Genomic DNA, 27,456 nt, shown 5'->3' with positions numbered 1-27,456 from the left:
TATACTTTATGAGCACGCGGCATCTTTGTATTCACACTTTAGGGGACGTAGATGCGAGTATCAGCGTTTCACCGATATTCCACACAGTTTAACTTATTAGGTGGCTCTTTTGCGATGAATTATTTAAAACTCGGATCACCAAAAAGTAACTTCGTCCGGATCGGTCAGCTTGAATTCGCCATTGGTTCCTTCCCACGGTGATGCACGCAGCGTTACTCGAATCCGACAATAGTTCGAGCAAAAATTGCCACAGTTGGATTTGTCCAGAACCGGAACTCGCCAATCGACTACTCGTAGCTCCGAACATTTGATATGGATCTTGCAAAGAGACATCAACATTGATGAAATGACGAAATAAGGCTCGCAGGCTCGCGCTTATGTTCAAGAGAGAGAGAGAGAGAGAGAGAAACGAAGAAAAACGAAAGAAAAAATTTGAAAGAGACTCTCGTTCTCGATCGGAGGGGGGATCATGGAGTCGCGAGGACGCGATACTCGTTCGTTGACTGCTCTTTTCACCGAACCGTAAGCGGGCTCTAACGGTAGCGAGCGAACGACTCCTTACCGAGCAACGTTATACCCTCACACTTGATACATAGCGGTACTCGGTTCGCGATACGAGTAAGAGAACGATTTACCGAGCGCTCGAATCGAGCCCATATTACACCCTCTTATTTCTTACAGCCGAAGGGGGTGAGCGAGCTTTACAATGCGTCATCAGCGACGCTTTTACCGTACCGGCTCTGGCCGCTAGAGGACCCTACAGCGGCCCTTACAAAGGACGCATAATCATCGAAGCCGCCTCCCTTCTCTCTTGCGCGGATAAAGCGCAAATTCGTTCGGATCGTAATAATTTCACTTCGAGTAGCAAAATAGTGGATATATATACCTATATATATATGCGTTGTAGCGTAACACTCCCCGAACAACGCGACTCGTCTCAAACCCTAAACAAAACATCGAAAAAGATTGCGATTCGACGCGATGTTTTGACCAAATGCGAACAACGACCGGCGGACTGTATCACTGTTGGCAGTTGACAGGCGGTGGCTGTATACTGGCAAGCAATAAGCAATACAAAATTAGCCCGGAGCCCCCGAAACAAGCCGGGTTTACAAACGCACGTTTTGAAAACCTGAACCAGCACATTGTCTTGTTTTATAAATTAAAAATCAATGTGGATTAAAATCAATCGGAAAATAATGTAATAAGTCAAATTTTTATTTTTGTTATTGTGAAATAATTTCGAAAAATTAAAAAACGAATTTTCGCACATCTCACGATTGAGACGATAAAATTGCGGCGAACGAATCAAAATACGAGAACAAGGGCTCTCGAGAGCCAATAAAAAATGTGAAAGTCATTAAACACGCGCAGAGAACGGGTTAAAAGTCGGTGCGCGACCGATGCGTGGGATAGTGGTTCCTCAAAATTCTGACTCGGAACAACCATATTCTCCCTAATCGTATGTATGTATAGTAAAAAACATAATCTTTCCTAAAATTTCTTGGATGCCTGCGGAGTATCGGCGGGGTTCGGCGACGTCCTCTATATTCCCATCCCATAGTCCGTGGTCTATTTCTGACATTGAAATTTCCGATTTATTCGTTGCACGGGGATATGCACGCGGCGAGCGACTCGGTGACATTTCAATCCCCCATATACCACCCGTGGACGGTAAATTACCTAAATTTGCAGATACGCCCAAGGTATCGGAGCGATTCGATGACGTTGCAATCCCATAACCTAAGATTTGTACCCTTTCACTTGAACTTTTTTTTTTTTTTTTAATTTTCATTCTTCGTTTTGCCAGATCCAAGGATGATTTTTTTTTGTAAATTTTGAAATTTTTTTTCAAGTATAATTTTCAAATTCAAAAATAAAATCAAAATTTTTTGTAAAATTTGTAAATTTTGCGCAATCTTTGAAAATTCAAGAGGCCGTGGTACGAACTTGAAATTATATCGCCAATATTTAATGTAATATATTTTTTTTTTTATTGCATAGAATCGAATCACTTTTTGAATTATCGATTTTTTTTTAATTTTCATTTTGAAAACGAACAATAACAATGTGAGCGAAAGACGTGTGATTAAAAAAATTTATTTAAATTCATAATGGCGTGTGCAACAAAATTTTCCACAATCGGCGAACGCGATAGCGATTATTCCACGAAAATAAATCCAAAACGAATTGTCGTGTTGTAAAAATCGCTTCAATTTGAATAAATTCGAATTGTTAAAATTTCAAAACTCAAAATTCCACGTTTTTCTCATACCTGCTTATTTTTATTAACGTATATAACTCGAACCGATGCGTGCGACGAGGTTCAGCCAGGTCGGCAAGAGCATTACGCGTTACAAAATATATATACGCGTCGCACAGATCAATCGTTGTATCGAACGATCGTGTCGTAATCGCGCTCGAAATTCAGCCTGAGCGGGCTGCCAATTTCGCGATGGCTAGAGTGCAAACAAAAAAAAAACAAAATACGCGCAACCCCGTTACTTGGAGCGCTACTTACTGCAAACAACATATTGGACCGGTAAAAAATAAAATAAAAGATGGAGTTTTTTTTTGCGTTGACAACTGAAGCGCGGGAAGCGTTCATAACATAGTACACTTGTCTCATCCGCACATATCGCTGCTCTCTCTCTCGAACTATTCTATGATAATGACTACTGCGCTACGACGAGTGAGTTCCTTAAACTCGTTTTCATAACAGAATACATACACAACGAACGAAAATTCTTAAAATCTCAGGTTTTATATATGTATACAGGGGAGACCGGGGCAAAACGGGATACCTAAGGAAATATTGAACTTTTCAAAAGTTTGGGAAGCTCTGTCTATTTTTTACTCCCAAAAACTAAGAAATGTACTGGAATTTTGTTCAATTTAAAAAAAAAAAAAATCCCAGGCAAAACAGGGTACCCCTCAAAAACTCATGAAATTTTTTTTACTATGATTTTAATTCAATGCACCTTGGGTGTATTTTACACCCGTAAGAGAGTGCTTCCGACTTACCGCTGTAAGCGTTGAAAGCGATCTCAGCGCTTACAGCGCTCAAATGTAAGTTGAGCGCACGCTATATGAGCGCTACTCAGCGCTTACAACGCTCTAACGTACGTCGAACGCACCCTCTGTAACTCAATTCAAAATTAATGATATGAATAACAACGAAGATTGCCAATGTTTATTTTGTAAAAATTTGTTTCCTTTGTCCACTGAATCATGGATTCAGTACCAAAATTGTGCAGAGTGCGTACATGATTCATGTGCAAGTATAACCACACATGATGTTCCGCAAACATGTATCTGCGATTACTGTCGTAGACGTAATCAACTTTTTGTATATGTGTGCAACAACGTTTTCATTTTTAAAGTGATGTAGAAAAAAGTGAATTTGAAAAGAACGAATTTAAAAAAAAACAAGATATTTTGGAAAAAATATGTTTCATGTTCCTTTTGGACTAGGATAAAAATTTAAAAAAAATTCTCTCATTTTTCGAGTATCCCGTTTTGCCGCGGTCTCCCCTAATTCCTCTTTTGAACATGTTCGAAAATCAGCGTGAAATTCCCAGTCATAATTGAACAATATATTATATCCAATTACGAATGTAAACCGTATAACGATAGAAAAAAATGTTAAGAGTGGAATAAAATTTAAAATAATAAAAAAAAATGATGGATCGTTTGCGCGCACGGAGAATTTTGACGATTCGGAAAAATACAAGTTCTCATAGTTTTCGACGCTCTGGTAAAATGTTGCTCGGTGCGGTTTCATCTTTTTTGCTCTCGTTTGAAGCAGGACGAAACGCGGAACGAGTAAACGCGTCATCCAGCGAAGGGAAAAATAAGACGCGTTGCTGCTTGCGCCCCGCGCGATTATTCTATGATGCGGCATGAAAAAATATAAATGTCAAAAAATCGTGTCGACGCGATTATGAGATTTTAAATGAAAATATCGGGTGAAACGGTCTGCTCAAATGTAGCATTTATGTAGCATGCATACGTAAATCTTTTGGCTGCTTAATGGGTGAGGGGAATGGCTCAAAGGTCGTTCCGAATTGGGGAACCGGGACCCCTTCGAAATGCATACACGAAAGAATCCCGTATATACCGATGATCGGCTCTCGATCGAACGGTAATTCACTTACGAGTTAATAATGACGAGCGAGGATAGAAGGGGGAATGAGACTTTGTACGCCCATTTGATGCTCGAACGAAATGCCATTCACCGTGTGTTCCGCCGCATCGACGATACGCAGAGGGTTCGAGACAACTCCGTCGAATTTAGCCTAGAAATTCGGATTCTTGATCGCGAACGCGCGATGCGAAAACGGCGGCGGGTTTAAGATTAACTGCATCCAGATAAACGTAAAATATGTGTAGGTATTATATATATGCTTCAACTTTCCCCGCAAAGAGCAAAATAGTACGAAATATTGTGCAAATTTAACCATTGAATAAAGTCCCGAATAAGATTATTTTCGCGGAAGCAACAAAATCATAGGTATATAGTATCGAGTCGAGTCGGCTCGAGCTGTCATAAAATAAATATTTCGAGTGCGAGAAGGAATTTCGCGTGCGAGAGGAAGAAAGGCGTTGTTCGCGGCGCTTGTGCTGGTGAGACCGATTGCATATGTCTATATATATATATATATTGATCACGCGGAGGGGGGTGTAATAAAAGGGAGAAAATGATCGAAGAATGACGGAAATTGAGCAGGCACGGGGGGCGGGGGTTGAAACTTTGTGTAGTTAACGAGAGGAGGACGAGTACAACGAGGATATAATCGAAGGGGTCATTCCGTGCAGTTACCTCCGAAAAGCTCGGGCTATACACAATTTTGGGTCACGCGCCAACGCGCCGATGTCTAAACTCCATTAAGTACGTCGTCGGCTTGGAATAAAAAAGTGCGCGCACGTCGAACGTATGTACGCGCGTCGATAAAGCGAAAAGCGCAATGCGCGATGACGCAGCGTCGGCGACACCGCACAAATCTCAAACATTTCCTCGTATATCGCGTCGTGTGTATATTGAATTATATCTATATATTTGAAAAAATAGCATCGGGAGCGCAGGTATATCGGTGAGTCATAATACGCCGTTTTTATTCATATATATAGGATCCGAGCCGTATATTCGGTTCGTATGATTTTTTCTCGCACTTTTTATCAAAAGTTTGTCTCATTTCTTGCGCGCTCTCATATTAAACTTACCGGGTTGTCTGAGATGAGAATGCGTGTCGAGAGCAGATTTTGACAAGCTGCTGCCGTAACCTGAACAACAACAACAACAACAACAATAACAAAAATAACAACAACAACAACAACAACAACAACAACAACAACAACAACAACAACAACAACAACAAGGACACGATCAATAAGGTTATAAGACATAAGTATGTAATATATATATATATGAGCAGATCCATTGGATTTCACCCAATTTCTCGGGATGGGTCTTCCGATTATGCTCAAACTTGGGTACTTTGAAGTACCTTAAAAATTATCCCCAAATACCAAATTTCAATTCTCCAAGTGCTCAAGGTCACGAGAACGAGCCTTATAAATATCAAAAAATGACCATTTTTTGCCTCTTTTTAAGATGATGGTTTACAAAAACTTTACGTTCAAGTCAAATAATACTGGTTCCATTTCCTTTAGTATAACATCTCGATTATAGAAAAACATGGTCCGCAGTCGTCCAGATCAAGAGGCCTTTCATTGTAATAACGTTAAATGAATTGAAGATTTCAATAAAATGACCATTTTCAAATTGATGTTACGGGCTTCTTTCTAGAGCTTAATTGACTTTTAATACGGCTTATTTTTTTCGTTTTTTATACCTTCCAAGCGAGTCATGCCGAAAATTTGGATTGCGTGAAGGCGCCTAGAGAGATATCATTCCAAAGTTGGTATTTTTCGAATTTTTACGAAAAATCGCCAACTTTGACCATGCACCACGGATTTCTTTATATCTAGAGCGACCTGCTTCGAGGAATTTTTTGAGTGCTTTGATATTGAAAAATGAATGATGCAGTGTATCTAATTTTTTTTGCGGCTGTTTTACACGGAGTTTTCAGTATAGTTGTATTGAATCAAACACACATTTACCATATAAACAGCAGTACATTTTTTGAAAAATGAAATCACATTTATGTTCGTAATCCGATGTACTTGGCATCTTTTGTATTTATTTGAAAACGTTTTCTTTCTTGAATGAAAAGTCTTCCAACCATTGATTTCCATGATTTTATAGGTATATAACTGCTCAAAAACCATAAACGTACTTGTCTCTAGTTTTTTACAGTAATTCATGCTGTATGTCAGGTTTAAAATATACTTCAAGTAACATGCCTTCCTTCGTGCACACGCAAACTGCCGATAAAAACCTATTTCTCATGAATTAATCTGACTTAATAATTATAATTAATTATATAACAAATAAAATTTTTCATACCTATTCTGAAAAAAAAAAAAACATTAAGAACTCCAGACGCTATATCATGTTGAGGAGCATTATTCAGGCATTATGCTCATTTTAGGGTTAATAATACGTATTGCATTACGCGAAAATCATCAACGAAATTAATCACATACTGTTCATAGCCCTTCCAATCGTCTTACATCTTCATCCTTGCACCGTTATTGTTTACCATACAAACAAATAAGGAGATATTAACGCACCTTTCAATATTTCATATAAAGTAAATTCGAGAGCAAATTCAAACTGTATTGTACAAGGCTGAAAAATTATTACGTTTTACATGATGGAAAAAAAAAAAAAAAAAAAAAAACAGTATTAAACCAAGTCCAAAAATGAAATTCATAAAAGTTGAAAGCTAGTCCAAATTAATTGAAAATAGGTCTTTTGAATGAACTGAAAATATATTTTTCTTTAAAAATGATATATTTTTGAATACGAAAATTCATATAAAAAGGCCGTGTATAGCATATGATTCTATTTATCAAAAAAGTAATGCTGTTTATATGGTAAATGTATGTTCGATTCGATACAACTATACTGAAAACTCCGTGTAAAACAGCCGCAAAAAAAATTAGAAACACTGCATCATACATTTTTTAATATCAAAGCACTCGGAGTTGCGTCGTCTTCGGCAGGCTGTAGATGAAAGTTCAGGCCAAGAAACTCCTCGAAGCGGATGGTTCTGGATATAAAGAACTACTCTCACCTAAATTTTTGTGAACATCGGAGTTGATATAAATCCGTGGTTCACGGTCGTAGTCAGCAATTTTTCGTAAAATTTCGAAAAAGGCCAACTTTGGAATGACATTTTTCTATAGGCTTCTATTCGCGTGATACAAATTTTTCTCATGAATCGCTTCAAAGGTATGAAAAACGAAAAAAATGAGCCGTATTAAAAGTCAATTAAGCTCTAGAAAGAAGCCCGTAGCATCAATTTGAAAAAGGACATTTTATTGAAATTTTCAATTCATTTAACTTGGTCACAATGAAAGGCCTCTTGATCTGGACGTGAATATAAAGTCTTTGTGAACCATCATCTTAAAACGAGGCAAAAAATGGGCATTTTTTGATATTTATAAGGCTCGTTCTCGTGACCTTGAGCACTTGGAGAGTTGAAATTTGGTATTTGGGGATAATTTTTAAGGTACTTCAAAGTACCCAAGTTTGAGCAAAATCGAAAGACCCCTCCCGAGAAATTGGACGAAATCTAATGGATCTACTCGTATATATATAGGGGAACATGGGGCAAAGTGGCCACATGGGGCAAAGTGGCCACCCACTTTTTTGGGGCATTTTTGAATTCTGGGGCAAAGTGGCCACTCACGCAATTCCGATTTCTGGCGGGGCACAGAATCAGTGAGAATTCTATGTTTTTTGAGAAATAGATAGCTATTTGAGGCAGAGGGTGAGAATCATTTTGCGAATTACTGATAAATGTCTATTTTATATTAATTGACAAAAATCGTACTTATAATGGACTTGATCTTCATCGACACCTGCACACAAAGTGTGCGCCCATTTTAGGCATGTTTCGCAACGAATTCAATCTTTGGAGGAATGCGAATAAAGTTGATCGCGCAGAAAATACACGCAACGTCCGCCGCAGACAAGAATTTTTCTTTTTTCATGATCTCTTTTTTCTTACTCACTAGATTTGCGCGATACGACAGACTCGTGACAATGGCGGTTTTCCCACGATTTGCCCCCGATAAGAACGAGCTTTTGCCACTGGTAATGGGAAAATTTATCCAAGTATTCCGACTAATTCTTTTTTCATCCCATCGAAGGAGGGTACCTACTATGCCTCGTTTCTTTTCGGTTTATCGCGGCCTTCAATGTTCCATGCGGGAACAGTCTATTACAACGTCTATTTAACCAGAAGTGACAATTATCGATTTTCACCGCATTTGAGAGGGTGGCCACTTTGCCCCAAAAAATTTTCTCGACCAAATGAGGAAAAAGAGGATGAACAAAGAGTTTTAAGACTCAACAATAGTCGAAAGATCATTTATTAACTGATAAAGTGGGCTGGATATTCATTTTCGGCATGAAAAAAAATTTGGCAAAATTTATCGAAGTATTCTGACTAATTTTTTTTTCATCCCATCGAAGGAGGGTTCGTACTATGCCTCGTTTCTTTTCGTTTTATCGCATCCTTCAATGTTCCATGCGAGAACAGTCAATTCCAACATCTATTTAACCAGAAGTGACAATTATCGATTTTCATCGCATTTGAGGGGGTGGCCACTTTGCCCCAAAATTTTTTTTTTTTTCAAAATTCGAGCAATAATGAGGTGGAATCAGTTTGGGGACATAAAAATAAGTAAATGACCATGTGCTACCCGACAAAACTCGTTAAATCCCTTAAGTGGGCCACTTTGCCCCATACTCCCCTATATATATATATATATATATGATATTGATAAATGAACAACATATTGCATTGTCGAGCTATAGGGACTGTTTGGGTCTGCTGCATGCGCTGCGGCGCGGTCGTTATTCGATTAATTTCTCCGCACAAATGCGATGCATATTTTCACGCGTATTCCCTCCCACCCTCGAAAAATAATATATATACTGTAGATTTTGATCGTTGGTGAATCGCAAGGTGATTCGTTGATGCGCGCGAGAGGTCAACGGAAAGATGCTGGCCGTTCGTTAGACGCGAGATTGCGAAGAGAGGAGGTCAAGCAGAGGGAACGTATACATGTTCGTAGGGTCCTTGACGAACGAAGGAAAACGAAGGACGGGCAGAGTTTAAATAAAAAAAAAGTTAAGTATACGAGTCGATAGAGAAGAAAGCATGCAGCAAGGGGGGAAGGGAACGAGAGAGCAAAGCGTTGGAGCGTTAGAATCGGTTAGAGAGGATTTCCGTGTAAGCAAACAGTCGAGGACTCGACAAGCTGCTATATATATAACGAATGCGCGGAATATACATTCGCAGGGCTCTCTATATATAATTTGCTCGCACACATAATTTCTAGGGACTCGCTCGTGTATATATATATATGTGTTGTATCGATGAAATTTGCTTTCTCTCCGTATGAAATCGCAAAAAAATGATGGCATAACGCAAGATTAACCAATTCATTTGGGAGCTATTTGGGAGCACGGAGTCGCACGTATTACAGGCATGGAGCCTCGATTATATACAGCTGCATGTGTTCCCCCCGCCGCTTAACTCACAATATACTCGTTAATTTTCATTCATTCGCCTTATACGCGGGATTCAACTTTACCCGCTTGCTTCTGGGATATAGTTACCACCTCGTTATATCTCCACCAGATTTTTCGCTCTTCGCGGGTATTTCCTCCCGTGCCCCGCGTCCCGAGATGATACAGAGTCCGCCGAATATACGCGGTAAACTATATTAATTTCTCGCGTTGGAGATGCTCTATGAAACTTTGTCAAATCCAACGGCTGTACGAAGAATTAGTTTTACGCGCGTCTGATGACAGAAAGAGGAGGATTACATAGAATAAGCGTCGTCCTTGGCGCGTACGAGTTATACTGCAGTATGGCAGATGCTTTTTTTAAGTGGGACAGTTGATGTCAGGCGGGTCAAACGATTAGATTTACCGTGCGTGATTGTCAAATTTCGTATTTCATGTCCCTCGAGCTACGAAAAAGTTATTCTCAGCAAATAGGGTTGCCGCAATCAGGATAGCTGCGGGGCTTCTCACGCGTCGTCGGACGAGAGTGGTCGTGTTTCACCCAACTCCCCTATATACAGCGTCTTTGGGCGTATGCCGGGCTCGATAGAACCTTGAATATTTTTTCGACATAATCGATATGCCAAATTTTTCAGCGGTACTTTTAGAAAATTCAAAAAATAGTCGACGCGCGATCATCCGCTTATCTGCTATGAAACGAACAAGAGCCTATATATATGCTATATATATATATAATACAAAAATCCACGCTCCCTTGGCTCTATTGTCGCGTCGACTCGAGTAGTATATACGTGTATATCTGTGCATTCACAAGCAATTAGGAACGGGCGGGGTAATCCTGTTACGTCTGTGATGCAGGGCGAGAAAACGTACGACGATCTCGCGCGTGTACAGCGTTTCGCCGAGCATCAACACAGACGCAGTGAACAACCCGGCGAGGGAGGATCAAAGAAATTTTTCTACTCCCTCTTGGTTGTTTGACCCCCTGAATTCGCCCAATCTTATATACCATTCGAAGGTGGAGTGTATCGGCAAATCAAATGTGATGATAGAAAAGCGAAACAAAAAGGAATACCATAAATCAGTTAATAAATGATAGAAACGGTTGCACAAGGAAGGAGGAGAAGCTTTTGAAGATTGAGCCCGAATTGTGCGACCGCACGATCTTAAACGGTACGGTTGAGAGGAGGACAATCCTCCGACGCTCGCGTTTAAAAACAATGAGAAACAATGAAAGTTGACGCATTGTCACCGCGGTTCCGCATTAATTTCTCGAGCAGTATATAAAAAGAGCGACACTTTCGAGCTCCATTCGTTGCATCTATTTTTCTCCGAGAGGCCAGCAAATTGTTGCGTCTCTGTCGCGCGCGTCTTGCTCATATTGTTCTACCTATAGCGCAACAAATTCATAACGAATTTATAAAAAATGATGAAACAACTTTTTTGTTATGCGGCCATATAGCAGGTAGTACTTTTAAATGTCTGCTGCTCGCGCTATAACGTACTCTCTTTTTCGCTACATATTATATAATAAATATAGGTAGTAGTTAACGCGCTACGAGAAGCGTGCATTGAGTCATGTATACGCGGAAATCACGGGCGTCGGAGTGTCGACGGGCAAGTATATATACCTACAATAAGCTTTATTTTCCAAGTTGGTTGCTTTCGGTGTTGTTGGTCTCTCCCCCATTGGCCATTCGTAATGGCGATATACGTCATGGCGAGAGGGAGGGTAGCAGCGGGGAAAAGGCAAGTGGTTAGAGGTCGTCACGCACTCGACCTGTACACGCAAAGGAGGTTACAAAATAGTAAGTAACCGCGTACTCCCTGAAATCGGAGCGACCGGCGGGTAGGCAGGCGGGCGCGCTCACTCTGTTATGTGTGTTCCACGCGACTTTCACCACCCTTGCACACGAAACAACTGTGTACGGGACACAGACCGTTAAATCGTAGACAATAGCTTTAAGCGCTCTCGCAAGGGCTCTGATCTGAACTAGTTGATTCGCGATACCGCGGAACCGGCAATGGATCCCGCGAGCCACTAACGCCTTTGTCAAAAGAGTACGGGGATGAAGCGTTAAAAAAGTCTCTCGCTATGTATCGTCGTGGACTTTATTCTTAATGAGAAGTTGGAAGACTCTCGAGGCGGAAAAAAATCACTGTACGAGGAAAAACAGAAGTGACATAGCGGCGTTGACGATCGTGGGGTGCCGGAAGGGAACGGGAGCAGGGGGGACGCGCGCGCGGGTGTACCGAAGCGTGTATAGCATATTGGGTGTGCCACTCTATGAAGAAGGAACGAGCAGGACACGGCGGGAAGGGCGATAGACACCGCCGCGGGGGTCTATTCGTCCCGGTTATATTATGTCTTGGGTAGTACATACACGGTCACGTGCCTATGCGTGACACGTTCACGCATCACCGGAGCGAGCTTTTCTTTTCTTTTTTCCCTCTCTTTTCGCATTTGCTCCCCCCCACCACACGCGTGTGCTTCGAAGCGCGAACATTTTCGACACACAAAAAGCCATCTCGCCCGAATGCTCGCGTGAGCTACGAATGCTGAGTAACATTGCATCGCGGCTCCGGCTAGTTTGAGCGCCGCGCGCCTTATCCTTTTCCCGCGTCGAACGGTAAGTATATTATTACGACTATACCAAACAATCGTTGCACGGATAGATTTAATGATTTTCAAAATGAGAGAGCTCGTCAAAATACAGAATGAAAAATTGTTATGTATATCACGCATGCAAAGCTCGAAATGCGTGGATCGTCGCCTACGAGCATCGTTGGCGATGCGCGCGGAGGAAGAATCTTGTTCGAAAAAATGTAAAATGTTGAAAAATAGGCGCGGGCATTAAAGAGAAAAGAGGAGGAGGAGCACGCGGCGGCGCGACGCGACGCATGCATCAGGTATATAGAGAGCGTTGCGTGACTCGCGGTTAGCTCAAATCGGGGAGTGTGCATTTGGAAAACAAGGATTTTTTGAATAAGCCCCACCGCGCGGTGGTAGGTGATGCAAGCCTTTAACCGAGTAACCCCTGTGCGCGCCCTCGTAATAACGTAGGTACTCGAATAAGCTGCGGCGCGTGCCCTGCGCTTACTCCCCCCGATATCTCAAGCGGCACGATTGTTATACCGGTTCGACCGCACCTTGCGTGACTATCTTTCAGGTAGATAGCTCGATCTTTTGGCGGTATATAACGATCGAAAAGTTATAGGGGCAAACTCGAGGTGGGGAGACCATTTTTTACCTTGACACCCTTCCTATAATAACTATTCCAATCGCGGCTGCAAGATTCTACGACGAGATACTATTTTCAACCATACAACTTTCTTCGCACTCTCGTTTTTATCTTGCGACGTATAATGTTGAAACATTGCGCGCGCGCGCGCATCGGGATCTCGGTAAATGTCTCCGCGAGTCCCATAATGCGAACGACCATTCGTATATATATTGGCCGAATTTGCGAAATGTCGCGGAGCATTATTTCGAATAGTTTAACACAACTGGGACAAGTTATTCTTCGAAATCGAAACCGCGCGATATATCGACGCCGCCTCGAGCTTTGTATTCGAAAGCATCAACGCTCGTGGGAAACGTAGTGCAGCGCAGAGAGGGCGAGAAGTGTCATGGCACATGGATACTTGATTTTGTGGCGAAAATAAGCATGCATGAATAAGATGAGAGAACGCGCGGTTGCGATAGACGAAGCGTATAAGAGTTTGTAAATTGGAAAGAGACGGGCAAGATTGAAAATGGAGCAAGAGCGAGAGGGAGAGGGAGAGGGAGAGGGAGAGAGAGAGAGAGAGAGAGAGAGAGAGGAACAAGCAGAAGCCGTTTATAACAAGTTGCCTACGGGCATGGCTGTGATCTCTGCAATGATTGTCCCCTGCTGGTTGGCTCTCTCAGTCCCTTTACCTATACGAGTGGTTACTGGCCTGGCCGCGCTGGCGCATTTCTCCGCAGGCTGCTGCGGGGATGGTTTTGCTCCCGGTTTGGTTCGGGCGTCGCGCGACGACAAAGGGGCCGCGGTTCAACGCGCCACAAAGCGCCAGGACGCCCACGCCCTTCCTCTCACTCTCTCACTCTCGTTCTTAAGTTTATAGTCCGATGAACATGTCTCTCTCGCAGCCTCTGACTCCCTCACCCCCTCGCCCTCTCTCTCTCTCTTTCGTTTTCTCTCGTTTAGGTATGTATACCAACGAGCCCGCGGGCGGCAGTAGCGGGGCTCAAAAAGCCACGACGCGTGAACTTTCAACCCCCGATTCTGACGCTATCACCTACGCTATTCTCAACTTTCACGTAGTACATACGTACCTACACGGATGTATAAATAAATGTATATATACAACAATAGAAGATTGGACGTCGCAGTTGTGGAAAATATATGCGACGTTTGAAGGGGCGAGGGGGGCGGGTTTGAGGACGAAGGAAAAAAGCTCTCTGGTTTTGTGTCCCGAGCAGATAAAAACAAATTTCTCGCTGGAAAAAGGCGACGAAAGTTTTTTAAAAAGCCACCCCCCCCCCCTCCGATAAGCCGCGCACGCGGTTATTTAAAAATGCAGGGTACCGCATATACCTCGTTATTGTTCGAACAACTATTTTTTTCCGATCAATTATATAAGTAAGTATATTTTTTACAATAATTAGGATTATGGTTGCCGTGTCAGGCCCGAAACTAGATTTGATTAATTATTTAATCCTCGATTCGTCTTGAAATCCCTTTGTTCACAGTGCATGCACGAGCGATGCTCCGCAAGGCAATCAATGACGAGTTTGTCGGTAATATTGCAATAACGTTCGCAGACTGAAAAGCCTTATGAGGCGTTTGAACGATTCCTTTCGCGAGTCTTGTTTTCGGGAATGAGACAATTCCTGTTTCACAATCGTAAGGGCGATAAGAGTCGGACGATATGGGGGAATAGATGGATATATAATTTTTTAAAGGAAATGAATTCAAAGTCGTCTCCGAATGACTCTGCGAACGATTGCGGCGAGTAAATAAAAGAAGGATTACAACCGAGCAGGGCGGTAAACTTACCCTGTCCAGGTGTGGGTGAAGTGGCATGGCTCCAGCCTCCTTTGTACGAACTGCTGGCATCTGAAATATACAACGACGCATTATCGAGTGTCAATTGTAAAATAACTCATCGCGTTCTTGTCAACGTTCTCTGAAAAGTGTAAAAAAGTAAAAATTCGCAAGCGATGCGGTATAAATAATGTGATAACGCGGTAAACGAATATTACCGAGGATGATCCGGCAGCCAAGAGCTGCGAGCGCATTAGGTACCTAATAAAGCAACATCCGACTGATTTATTTGCGACGGAAATCTCCTATATACGCATTTCTTATTGTTCATTCTCTCAACTTTCTTCCTATTCATATATCTCAATCGAGAAGTTTGACACATATACACAAACGCACAAACACACTTGCCGGGGGGCAATGTTTGCCAACAGATAGATTTTCATTCGGCTAGGTTATTGGGGCGCGACAAGGGAAAAACGAAGCGACTCTGATATTTTTGCTCCAAAAATAAACCGGGTCCCATGAGCAAGAGCAAACATTGCCCATCGCGATATTCTCAGGGGTTCGATCATAAGTCTTTTCTCGTACCTTGGAAATCTATATTATGCTATACGCGCGCATACATGTGGTAGATAAGTATGAAAAAGTTTGTGGATAGAGTAAGTTATACACAGAGCGAAGTCACCCTCGGTTTGATCGAGTCAATCCGACCAAATTCCCTTCGCTCCGTCCATTAACTGCTCCGAGTTTCAAATTTCATTCGTTCCGATCGAGACTCGATCTTTCACACTTTCGTCAACACCAAAAACGTCGCCAACGTCGAAAATATATACCGAGAAAAAAAAGTGGTCGCTCAAGGTGATCTATCGGTGGGGGAGGAAAAAAAAAAAGCGTAATGGTAATCTTGTGAAAAAAGTCAACAAGTTTACGTGCGTGCAATGTCATTTAACTGAAGCGGCGCATGCACAAAAAGAGCGAGATTATGATTGAAAAAAGAGGCTGAAAAAAAGAATGGATGAAGCAATAATGATGCGGAGAAGAGTAGAAAGGGGAAAAAGGAAAGAAGAAGAGGAGAACGTACCGGCAAAAAGCATCGAAAGATTAGTGAAAGCTGTGGTACGTGGTAAATCGGCGGTAGTGGTACCGCCGGCGGTGCTCTTGAGATCGAGCATCGTCGCCCAAGAAATCCTCCTCGAATCCACCAATGTATTGTTCCACCTTTACGTATTTTAACGTTTACGTTACCGGATCACAATGAAATATCCAAAATAATGAAGAAATAGCGTTAAAAAATGATGATCCCCCTCGCTATCTCGAATCACCACGATATTTGCTAAATCTTGGCGCGCGCACCTTCCGATTTGTCGTTCGTGACTTATTAATTTCACTATATAAAGATCGGATACGTTAGAATTGTCACGTCAAAGAATCGGAAGAATTGGACGATTCAACTTGAGAATTTTGATTTTTGATTAATATATTTAAGCTCCAGAAATAATATTTCCATAATCTCTCAGAGACGTCTCCGTTGCGCCCAAATAATCATAATTTATACATAAATATGTATAATAATATGCGTTTAAATAAAAATGCGGTGGTTATATATCTTTATCTATGTATATATACATATATGTATAGTCGTATACGTATTGTTATTATCGCGTTGTTGCGTCAATCGAACGATATGACGGGAAAATTCCCGTGGTGGTTGAGGACGATCATCGTGAGACACGACGCCGAGGCTGACTGGAGTGTCGAGAGTAAAAACGTAAGGTTACGGGCCTGGAAAGCGGTGGTGATGGTGGTGGTGGTGGTGGTGGTGGTGGTGGTGGTGGTGGTGGTGGTGGTGGAGCTTATTCTTTTGACGGAATCTAGCTCTCGTCGACGAGCTCTGGAAGTGCCGCCGGTGCTGCCGCGACTCGGTCCCGGTTCGTAAATTTCGTATAGTCAACATTGGCAAAGGCAAGTGTTGCCGCCCTCGCCCGTTATCCGAATCCATATAAAAGCCGTGCACCAGGGGGTTGTTTCAACCCTCCGCGCTAAGGCATCGGTTTGAGCTCCGCTCCCGGGGCGGAGTCTACCATCCCTTTGGTTGGCTATCCGCGCGAATCAGATCTCAATTCTCGGAGGAGAAGAAAGGTGGATGAGGTGGTGGTGTGCGCACGCGAGAGGGAGAGAAGCGAGGAGAGTTAGGCTATCGCCGTATCGAGCGAAAGGAGGGAGAATTTCCTCATTTTTTTTTTTTCCAGCGGCCTCTCATCCCTTCGCCATTCTCAAAACACCGCCGCGGGACAACTGCCTTAATCTTAACCGTTTTTTCCGTAACCGCGACGATATAGTTAGCCGCGCGCGTTTCGCTGGTCAGATACTCATTTTTCGTTTCATCAACGTTTCTTTTATCCAGGAATTCAAAATCATTTTTTCACACACACACACACACACGCCTTGTCTCGAAGAGATCATTTTTCATCATCATTTTCAAGCCTCGAATGCAGAGTTGCATAAAACCCGCCAATACCGTGCATTGGTTATTTTGTTTAAAAAGAGTTGTCGTGACTCGACCGCGCGGCATCTACACGCACTTGAAGGTTTTCATTTCGTCGTACACAACATTATCGCATAAACTCGAGATTTCAGTGGCATCGTCGGCGCAAAACATTTTTTTATGTCAATTTACTGCTGAACCACCATCATCAACCACACCCGCAATCGTTTCTATCTCGCATAGAAAATTTGTCATTCAAATTTTCGAAATCTCAACTATTGGTGCGAGTGTATTTTAGAGTAAAGTAAAAAAAAAACGAAAATCGACTCGGGACATATTCGATAGACATTAACGAAAAATTGCAAGATTGTATTGTTCCGAATACTCTCAAACGATGAAGTATACGGTGCATCGAAAGAACGAAAAACCATCCCTTCGCGACGATAAGCCGGCGAGGGTGGGGGGGGGGGGGGAAAGAGAGACGGTAAAAGTTCACAGCACGCGTATGACACGCGACCAACGTACGCCCGACGGCACATTTAACGCGCGATCGCACTCGAGTGTCAGTCGCGTGTGATCGCCAAGAGAGTAAGCACTCTGTGAATACATGCAATATGTATTGCATACGCGGACACATATATATGTGTCCGTACGAAAATGGCATATTCTACTGCGGAGAAATTTTCTTTTTCTACTTTGTTGCATCGCGTGGAGCTCGAAAAAAAGATTTTTTTCCCCATTCTCATTGAATATAAAATCCTATTAGGAATGGGAGGGGGAGGAGGAATAAATAACTGCACGAATATACCCCGCCGCCGCATTAAACATCGTTAACGACGCATATATGAATTTTTTTCAAACAATAGCCGAATGAGAGAAAAGCTACCAGCTTATAATACACGGTAACACCAGCATTAGCTTATTAAAGCCGACCAGCACAACAAGTAATTGCTAAATAAAAGTTGGTTCTTCCAGCAACAAGTGTTTCGCAAATTCCGCATATATAAAAGGGCATTAGAAAAGAGCGGCCGTCGGCGCGATGTTTTTGCGAGGAGCAATGTTCTCTCGACGAAAAGGCGGGTTTTCTGTTTCGTAAATTGCCTTACGTACTTTCATATAGTTTAAATGTTGTTAAATATTTTTACAGTTTCACCCAATATCGTACGGTACTATCCATCAGCAATATTTTTATGGTTTTATCGTTTCGTTCGATCGATGCGCGAAAGTCACGAGTTGATCGATTTGAATTTGTCGCTAGGAACAAACCAAACTAGCGATCGTCAATTTCTTTATATATAAGATCAACAACTTTCTTTGCAAATAAAAAGGAAACCGAGATAAAAGAAAAAGAAACTGCAAACTTTTCGACTATGTACTTGTAACTTTATTGATTTTGTAAGTACTCGCGATTCCAAATTTTCAAGAAATTTCAAAAAACAATCGTTGCATCCAGGTACGATCGATCGATTCTCGTTTGTTCCTGCATGCATGTTTTTTTCCTCAAAAGGACGTTTATTTTTTGTCATTGATAGAAAGGAAAGAATGCGCGGATCGATGGATGAGCCAATGTGTCCAAGTTGGCTCAATCGTTCCGCGCAGTATAATCCATGCATCTATTATGTAACTTGGTTACTATTTTTATTATTAGATATGATATAATATGGGTGCATATATTGGAACGGCAGTGCCGCAAGTGCTCGATAAAAGACGAGTGACTTAATCAAAATAGGTTGGATCGTCGCGGTACACGATCGTTGACGAATTTCAAATTTCAGCCCCCATAAGTACAATATTCGCAGATGCGTATATGTAATAGTCGAAGCCGTGATTCGAAGACATTATCTCGAGGATACGGTTGCGGGGGTGTATTACGGGCGACGGTATAGTTCGGCCGAGTATAGGCAAGTAGGTTTCCTCCCTCCCTCTTGCTGCCGCCCTGCTCTCTTGGTACAAAACGCGTATATGCCAACCGTGTGTGTGTGTGCGCGCGCGCGTGTGGAGGGTCGAGAATATCATTGTACAGTATGAAACATGACAGGGTGGCCACAGCTATTGTATTATGGGACGCGCATAGCTCGTTACAATATGTGTATATGTATGACTTTTCGGTAGCGAATATAAGGCAGACGATATACGCATATATATATAGGAGAACAACGGACGGAGATGGCCCATCCATATGCGTATGTACGAACGGGATTCCCTCGGACTTGTAACGCGATAAGAACCAATGCTCGCTACTTTGTTATACGTTATCCGTGCTCCCAGGGGTCGGTTCAAGTGCCGCAACGCGCATCCCTCTTTTTTTTTCGTATGTGAAAATGTGCCATCTATTTGATAAGACAATATTTCGGATTCAATTGTGCAATATGTTTGATCAAGTTGGTTTATATGGTGCTGGACGTCTTGTATGGTATATGCGCGAGCCAACATATAACGAGATTATATAAATAACGTAGATTATGTTGTATTATGTCAGGTATTGAGATGCCAAATAATTTTCACGAAAAATCAGAGTTTGTGACATTTTTGGTTACGCATGCATAGACGGGCGCGAGACTCATCTCAATATCATGTTTATAATATACGCGTATATTAGGGTGCTGGTCCTTAACAGGGGTGTTTTCGAATTTCTTTGCTCCCAGCAGCAGGGGCTCAGATGCTTACAAATTGATAAAAAATAATTCCCTGAAAATTTGAGCTCTTAAGGCATTCCTTTCACGAACCCGAAATCCCTACAAAAAATTGCATGATTTTAATTTACAGCAAATAAGTACAACTGCATCCAAATAGATTGGCGAAATATCAGGTCACATCAGGTTATCGATCGTTTAATGAAGAATTAAAATGTTAAAAATCGTAAAATTTCTACGGGAGCTTATGCGGAGAATCCGTCATCGCCACATTTCTATTCAATAATTCGTACACTGAATAACTCAAAATTCCTGATACAAACTGTCTCACGGATAGAAAAAAATGTAAGAAATCCATAGCAACGATAAAAATAAAGGGTTATCGAATGTTTAAAAAAGATATCGACGATACAAGCTGGTAAAATGGCAGAAGCAGAAGCTTTTCCCATATAACAGCGACTTCTCAGAGATTAGGAATCAGTCTAGTTTGCGACACCAAAAAATACGGCCCTGCGAAAGGAATACCTTAATATTAACTATTCTAAAATAGTCCATATTTCAACCTAAGATTCTTAGAGAAATAACACGAGAAAAATTTCTTTCGTTCTTCAGTATTTTATAACTCTGCGGGAGAAATAAATTCAAAATTTCGAGTGATACATATTTTTTCACAGAGAATTTGACGCTCTACAAAAAAGGTCTCTTATAATTAATTTGTAGCCAAGTCTATTGGTTTAACAGTTATTTGAGCTAATAAAAGTTTAATTTTTTTTATCATTATCAATATTATCAAGGATATTTATCAAATAACCGCACTTATCGTGTCATAAAAATATATTACGCATATTTGTAGTAATTTTTTTATGTTTACAACCAACATGATGTGTAAATTCAATTTCGTTTTTGGAATTGGTTTACCTGCATATTACACTCATGAATTCGTAAATCGAGTAAGACGCCAAGTAAACCGGTCAATTTTTTTGCAGAGCGTCAAATTCTCTACTTTTCTCGTGTTATTGCTCTAAGAATCTTAGGTTGAAATACGGACTATCTTGGAGTAGTTAATATTAAGAGCTCAAATTTTCAGGGAATTATTTTTTATCAATTTGGAAGCATCTGAGCCCCTGCTGGGAGCAAAAAAATTCGAAAGCACCCCTGTTAAGGACCACCCTAGCGTATACATATATAGGCAAAGACTCATCGCTCATTAATTTTTTTACATTATTCCCGAAAAAGTATTAATTGTGGAAAAAGCAGCAAAGGCATATTATTTGTTGAACGATATAATGCGTGTACCGACGCATCGCACATTATCGTATTGATGCGGAGCGACGCGGAGAATGTTTGCAAGTGAATTCCCGGATATGATATGAAAATATATGCGCGGAAGCATAAAGTTGGATAGAGAAAGAATAGCGATGCGCGCGGCATAGGCCTGATAAACCGCGACACATGCGGCAACATCGGGGGATAAGAGCGTATCCTCGAGGAGCAAGTCGCCCGCGCCGCATCGATCGCCGCAAGCGTTTTGTTTAAATCATATATCCGCTGCAAGACGCATTGAAAAAAAAAAAATTCAGTATCCGCAACCGCGGAGAAGAGGAAATATTTGCAACGGGTTGATTCGATGCGAAGCAAACTAGCTCTTTATAGATTATATAAATACATTCATAGATACGGAAATAAGTTATTTGTTTTGTGGTTCGGGCGTCTGCTCCCTTTTTTTGCATGGGATACACGCGACGAGAACTTGCACGAATTCTTTGCCTAGCCATTTTAAAGTGAACATTTGCCAAACACGTCCCCGGCTGACATGTTTGCTGGGCGTGCGCGAGGCAGTTACACAAAAGCAATATTTGTATATTATGTTGAACTTTACGCCCTGTTATTTTACTTTAGCTATATATACGCCTATACCTACTATATATACCTCTCACACTTTGATTTTTTTTTTTTTTTTTTTTTTTTTTTTTTTTTTTTTTCAAATAACTTAATCAATAATAACAATATCTCACTTTTTAATTTCGAATAAAATGTAATCTTTGTTGTATATTCCAATTCCAATGGAACATTTTACATGGTTTTTCCTACTAAGATAGTTGGATTATTGTACCGAAAAGTGGGCGCCAAAGCCCAAAAAACTCGTGCGGTTGGGCGTGCGCGCGTCGTCGTTTATCCTTGAATCGCGGTTTAAGCGACTTATCCTATAAATAACTTGCTCCAAGCTGTTTCAATGTATCTTTTATATTAAATAAATCGTGATATATCTACACACGATTATGCAAAAGATGCAAAATATGTTACAGAAGTGAAGAAATTATCGAAAGATATAAGGAGGATGGATCGAGCTATTGAAAGAGAAATATATATATGTAAATAGGGTTGAGTTGTAGGTACAAATCGCGAGAGAGCTGGGTCATCAATTATAACATGGAAGAGCAAAGCCGTGGGTTCAAACAATGCGACATAGGATTTTCCGCTCTCCCCCCCCCCCCCCCCCCCCCCCACCTTCCACTCTTGTTCGCATTTACAACTACGAGAATGGCCATCATCTTCTTTATCTCAGTCCATATAACATTGTGCCTAATTACGAGATCGCAAATTTGCATATTTTCATTGGTAAATCGTTGCTTCGTGAGCGAGGTCATATATACGTATACACTGTATAGTACGTGTGTCTATGAGCGAACCAACATATTAGTAGATATATGATTTCGTCGCGCCGGGATAGAATCATAAATATGTATGTATAACTACCGTCGACCCTTTACAACTATCACTGCGGCACAAATTAGATAAAATTTCAATTGATCGTATTCGCTGGCAATGATTATTCATTCTTTCCGTTGCGCTTGGAATAGAAAGCAAAAAAAAAAGTACAAACTTACATATTTCTAATATATAAATATTAGAGTAATGGCAAAGGTCCAGGATCCAGGGAAATGCTCGATAGAAGAAGGACGTTCGAAAGTGAATAAAAGAGAAATAACATAACTGGAGGAGCGGTGTGATTCGGCGGTGGACACGAGAAATTCGTGGTTACGCGTTGGAAATATAAGATGTAATGAAGAAAGGGATGTGGTTTCCGCGGATAAATATAAAATAAAGGGAGAGTCGACAGGGAAATAAAAGAAGCTCAATAATAAGAAAAGGATAGATAAATGAAAGGAGAAATGAAAACGAGAAAAAATGGGAGAAGAGGAGAATGAAAAGAGCAACGAAAAAATTGAAATGACGGAGAGGGAGGGAGGCTAAGAAAGAGGAAGGAGATAAAGTGAACGGTGGTAGAGTGAGCGTGGCGTGGAGCACAGAGTAGAGGCATCCGCACGCTCATTTCCGTTTTGGGGCCGTCGAGCACGAGATGAGTTGGGGTTGAGCCACGGGGAAGGGGAAGCTGATGGGGTGTTAGCCGGGTAGAACTGTGGAATGAGAATGTGGCAGGCATAGTCGTACGAGCAGAAGAGAGAAAACAAGCAAAGAGACGGAAAGAGGGGAAGGCGGGGTGCTAACTCGCGAGATATTAATTCCCTGTTAGCGCTGGAGCGAAGCATGATGAATGAGAGAGAGAGAGAGAGAGAGACCGAGACCGAGATTTGATTTCATATGTTTTATTATAACCGAGTCTTATATAGTGAAAAGCAGATGTAACGAATATAAAATTAACGCAAAATCAATTCAACATAAACAAATATGGTAATATAAGCTTGTATCATAAAAAGCCCAAATAAATACAATATAATCTGAATGGAGTGAAATATGTAATAAATTATTGCTACGTCTGTGCTAGAATTGCAGAAGCAGGGTAAAAAGAGAAGGTATACGAGTGATTATTTAAATCGCCAGTTTGTCGTAACATCGAGTCACCGCAAAGAGGCCCAAACGACAAAAAGTTGTAGATGCATTAAGGATATGAGTCAAAAGGTCAAAAAGTAGCAGAATTCAACTTAATTAATACCATAATTACCATTTTTTTTCTATTGCATGTGTACACCTGTGTTTTTCCATAAGTCGGTACACACGATTCAAAGAGGGTAAAAAAGACTCCAAAAATATAGGCATCTATAATGAGGTGGTTTTTCAATTTCAAATTCCCATCAAACACTATATTATTGCAAATTATAAAACTATATCCCGTTGAGTGCCTTTCTTGGGGAATTATTTTCGGCCCTCGTGATTGTTTATTAGCTCATGAAATACAGTAAAAAATACGAACAAAGTGAAAATCAAAGAGCTCGAACTACCTAGGGTTCCTATCGTTATAGAAAGAACCAGTTGCTCCCGTCATCGGACGAGCATTAAGAACGAAAGGGAGGAAGGGAAGGATAGAGAGAGAGAGATGAGGAGATAGGGTAAAGAGTGAAGGAGAGACACGCGTTTCCATTGCTTTCGGTAAAATATCAGGGGTTAAAATCGAGCCTTTCTTTTCTTCTCGATCCCCAACTTGCAAAAGATAATATATATAGGTACGTATATATGGTATACATGCAGAGACACGCAATGAAGCGAGTAAAGTGCGGAATGAGAGGGAGGCGTTACAAATCACAAATCACAAATCACAAATTAGCCCGTATAGTTAACTCGACGTGCGCAAGTCAAATAGTTAATCAATAAATGATTATGCATATCAGTACGAAAAAGCATATAGCAACTTATTGTTATGCCGGTACACTCTGGTATATGCATATATCTGAAATTTGCTTCAACTTACAGCAATTTCATTTGAAAAAGTAAATAGATTACATGCAGTGTTGAAAAAATTGTTCAATTTATAACGTTTAGAACGCGATGAAGAAAATATGATTAAATGCTGCTGGGAAAAAATGGAATAACCGGAGCTTGCAAAGTTCTTGCGGAAAGCTCGAATATCCGATTTGCAATAAGGGGTTCCCCCGGCGGAAGGCAGAAGAAAAAGAAGAAGAAAACGTATCGGAGAATGGTCGTTGTTCAACATATACCTATAAATAATGAAGTATTTGTCAAAGTTTTCATGAAAATGTAAATCCATGTGCAAAAACGCGCGCGCGCGCGTAAATTTTTATATACTACCACTGCTACACTATAAAAATATGTATACGTAGATGATTTACGTATGTAGAAAAATGTGATGGATTGCGCGATGGTCAACAATAATTTCATTTGGCCAAAAATAAGAGAGACCGCGATCGGCTACTGCTTCCAGCACGGGGACTCGCGCATAGAAGGTTATTGGAGCTCAAAAGGGCGGATTACAAGTTCTCCTGCATACAAAGCAGCAGGAAATACAACCTTTCGGACCGTTGCCTCTTAAAAACACTAACACGCGTAAGCACGCGATACACAAAGATGCAAGCGTACGCACCAGTATGTATGTATCTGTGGAAAGCTGCGAGAGACGAAAAGGAGTATAGTGGGTCGGTAACAAAACCTAGATGGGGCAACGGAGGGTTTCGATGGTATATAGTTGGATGACTAGCGGCGGAAGCGTCGTCATGGCGACACATCGATCAGCCACCACGGTTGCCACCCCACTACCACTACCGCCGCCGCCGCCGCTGCCGCCACCGCCACCGCCACCGCCACCAACACCATCACCGCCACCACCATATAGGTATCGAGGCTGCGAAAGAGAGAAAGAGAGAGAGAGAGAGAGAGAAGCAGTAATGATACGCAATACAGAAATACGCCGAGTTCTGCAGAAGCCACTCGGATTGCTCTTGTCCTTATCATTATCACGGATCCTTGAAAAAAATTTTTTTCTATAAGTAAGCTTTAGAGAAAGGTAATGAAGCTCATTAGTGTTCTAACAGATACAAATTGGATCCTTTTTTTTTGGATTCTAAAAAGTGAGAACAAAAATTGCCCAAAATTTCGCAATGATTTTCAATTAACAGGATATTGACAACAACAGAGAGAAAAATCATATATTTTTATAACTATACTACACCAGCGAACGTATTTATAGATATACACGTCTGGGTTATATACTTATTTAATCATTCGTTGCTTGGATATGGAAAGTCGGAAAACTCAAAAAACCTCTCGAAAAGCCACGTTATTCGGTGCTTCAACGATCGATTCCAGGAGTAGCGGTGGTGGTGGTGGTGGTGGTGGTGGTAGTAGCAGTAGTAGTAGTTGACTTCCTTTGCACAGTGAGAACCTTGGAAAGTCTCACTATTTCCGTCGCTCCCTTCGCTCCCTTCTCTCTCTCTCTCTCTCTCTCTGGAACGCGGCTGAATACCACTGATTGTCCTCCCTGTAAACTTTCTCTCTTTTGCCCTTTTCCTTGGAGTATCTCTTTCTCCAGCGTTACAATATCGCGAGCCTTAGAAGGATTCATTTGTCCGTTTATTATTTTTCCAAACTCTCCGGTGCACCTTCTCACCTTGCTTTTCGCCAAAAGTGTTCTTCCTTATCGGTTAAGCCTAGCGCAAACCATCACTTCCACGACCGACCCAACTAAACTTGGCCGATCTACCACCTTCGGCCTCGACAAGCGTCCACAAGTCCAGTGCAGCAAATGTAAGCGAGCAAGAAGGAGGACAAGCGGGTCTATATAAGGGAGAGGGTAAAGATGAAAGAAGGTTGGAACAAGGGGGAGGGAAAAAGAGGGAAAAGGAGAACGCGTTCATCCACTCGCCGACCCACTCCACGATAATGATGGCAATCAGCCCCTTAGAAAGGATTTCAGGAAATTCTCTCGCCTTTTTGTCGGCTGTCGGAGCGAACCCCACAAACATCGACGTGTCTATGCGCACGACGTCTTTCTACAGGCTTGTAGGATTCTTCGTGCGGAAGGGATCTTTTCTACTCCCCTATATAGCTATTTCTCGTTTCGCTGCTCCTTCTTTGACTGGGCAAAAACTTGCATGCGACAATGGCAACCCCGATGACGATGATATAACGATGATGACGGCTGGTCGTCGATTTCAATGACCAAAAAAGACAAAAAATAGGAACGATTATCGTTTTCAAGAGAGGAGACGAAGCAAGTGACTATGAGGATGAGTGTTTTATTGCCTCGAGTGTGAACATCGTGGATCAACGTGCGGAGGCGGAATGATCGGACTCTAATTGGGCTCCTCAAAAGATTCGCCGACCACTTTGGCCACTCGTAAACCCAAGTGTTTGCCTGATTCTCGCTCATTTACTCATCAGCGCGGAGAGGCCCGGTCGATTCGATGAGGTTTTCGAACTCGACTCTATACTTCCTGTAAATGTTTTTTTTTTTTCTTTTTCTCCTTCCTCTCGATGCACGCAAAGGAAAATCGTTCGGACATGTCCGAGTACGTAGGGGATGAAATGCAATTATACCAACAAAAGCGAAAAGTTAATGGCATTTAGACTCAAACTGTATATATCGATGATGCGCGCGCATGCTGGGGGTTCAAAGAGCGGTCCGCGGGTATCATAAAAAATAGAAGGTCGACCGAAATAATAAACGCAAGCGATTATAAATAAAAATGGATTATTTATTTTCCGTTGGTGAAAAATGTTGATCCGAGGAAAGAGAAAATGAACCTCGTTGGATCAATTTCCCTTACCCTGATTGCTGCTGCTGCTGCTGCTGCTGCTGCTGCTGCTGCTGCTGCTGCTCACTTGACTGCACATAATCACAATAAGAAAAACGATTGTACAAAGAGATCGGAGGAGCAAGCCCGT

The 27,456-nt window shown here is 41.6% G+C and overlaps 1 protein-coding gene across 1 annotated transcript in view; it reads right to left on the bottom strand.

Moving 5' to 3' along the window:
- Nucleotides 1-139: 139 nt before the first annotated feature.
- The window catches only part of LOC122416813 (putative lysozyme-like protein), a gene marked incomplete at its 3' end in the record, with an annotated part of 37,531 nt that continues 10,214 nt past the window's right edge, over nt 140-27,456 (bottom strand). Inside the window, exons 3-5 of the mRNA XM_043429858.1 lie at nt 14,713-14,772; nt 5,224-5,283; nt 140-318 (exon numbers count right to left, since the gene is read on the bottom strand). Of these exons, the coding sequence (XP_043285793.1) occupies nt 140-318; nt 5,224-5,283; nt 14,713-14,772 (299 nt within the window). The remainder of the gene's footprint in view (nt 319-5,223; nt 5,284-14,712; nt 14,773-27,456) is intronic.

Source organism: Venturia canescens, chromosome 10, assembly GCF_019457755.1.
Source record: "Venturia canescens isolate UGA chromosome 10, ASM1945775v1, whole genome shotgun sequence".
Classification (NCBI taxonomy): domain Eukaryota; kingdom Metazoa; phylum Arthropoda; class Insecta; order Hymenoptera; family Ichneumonidae; genus Venturia; species Venturia canescens.
The sequence above is the reverse complement of the archived record's forward strand: the minus strand, read 5'-3'. Positions and strand labels throughout refer to the sequence as shown.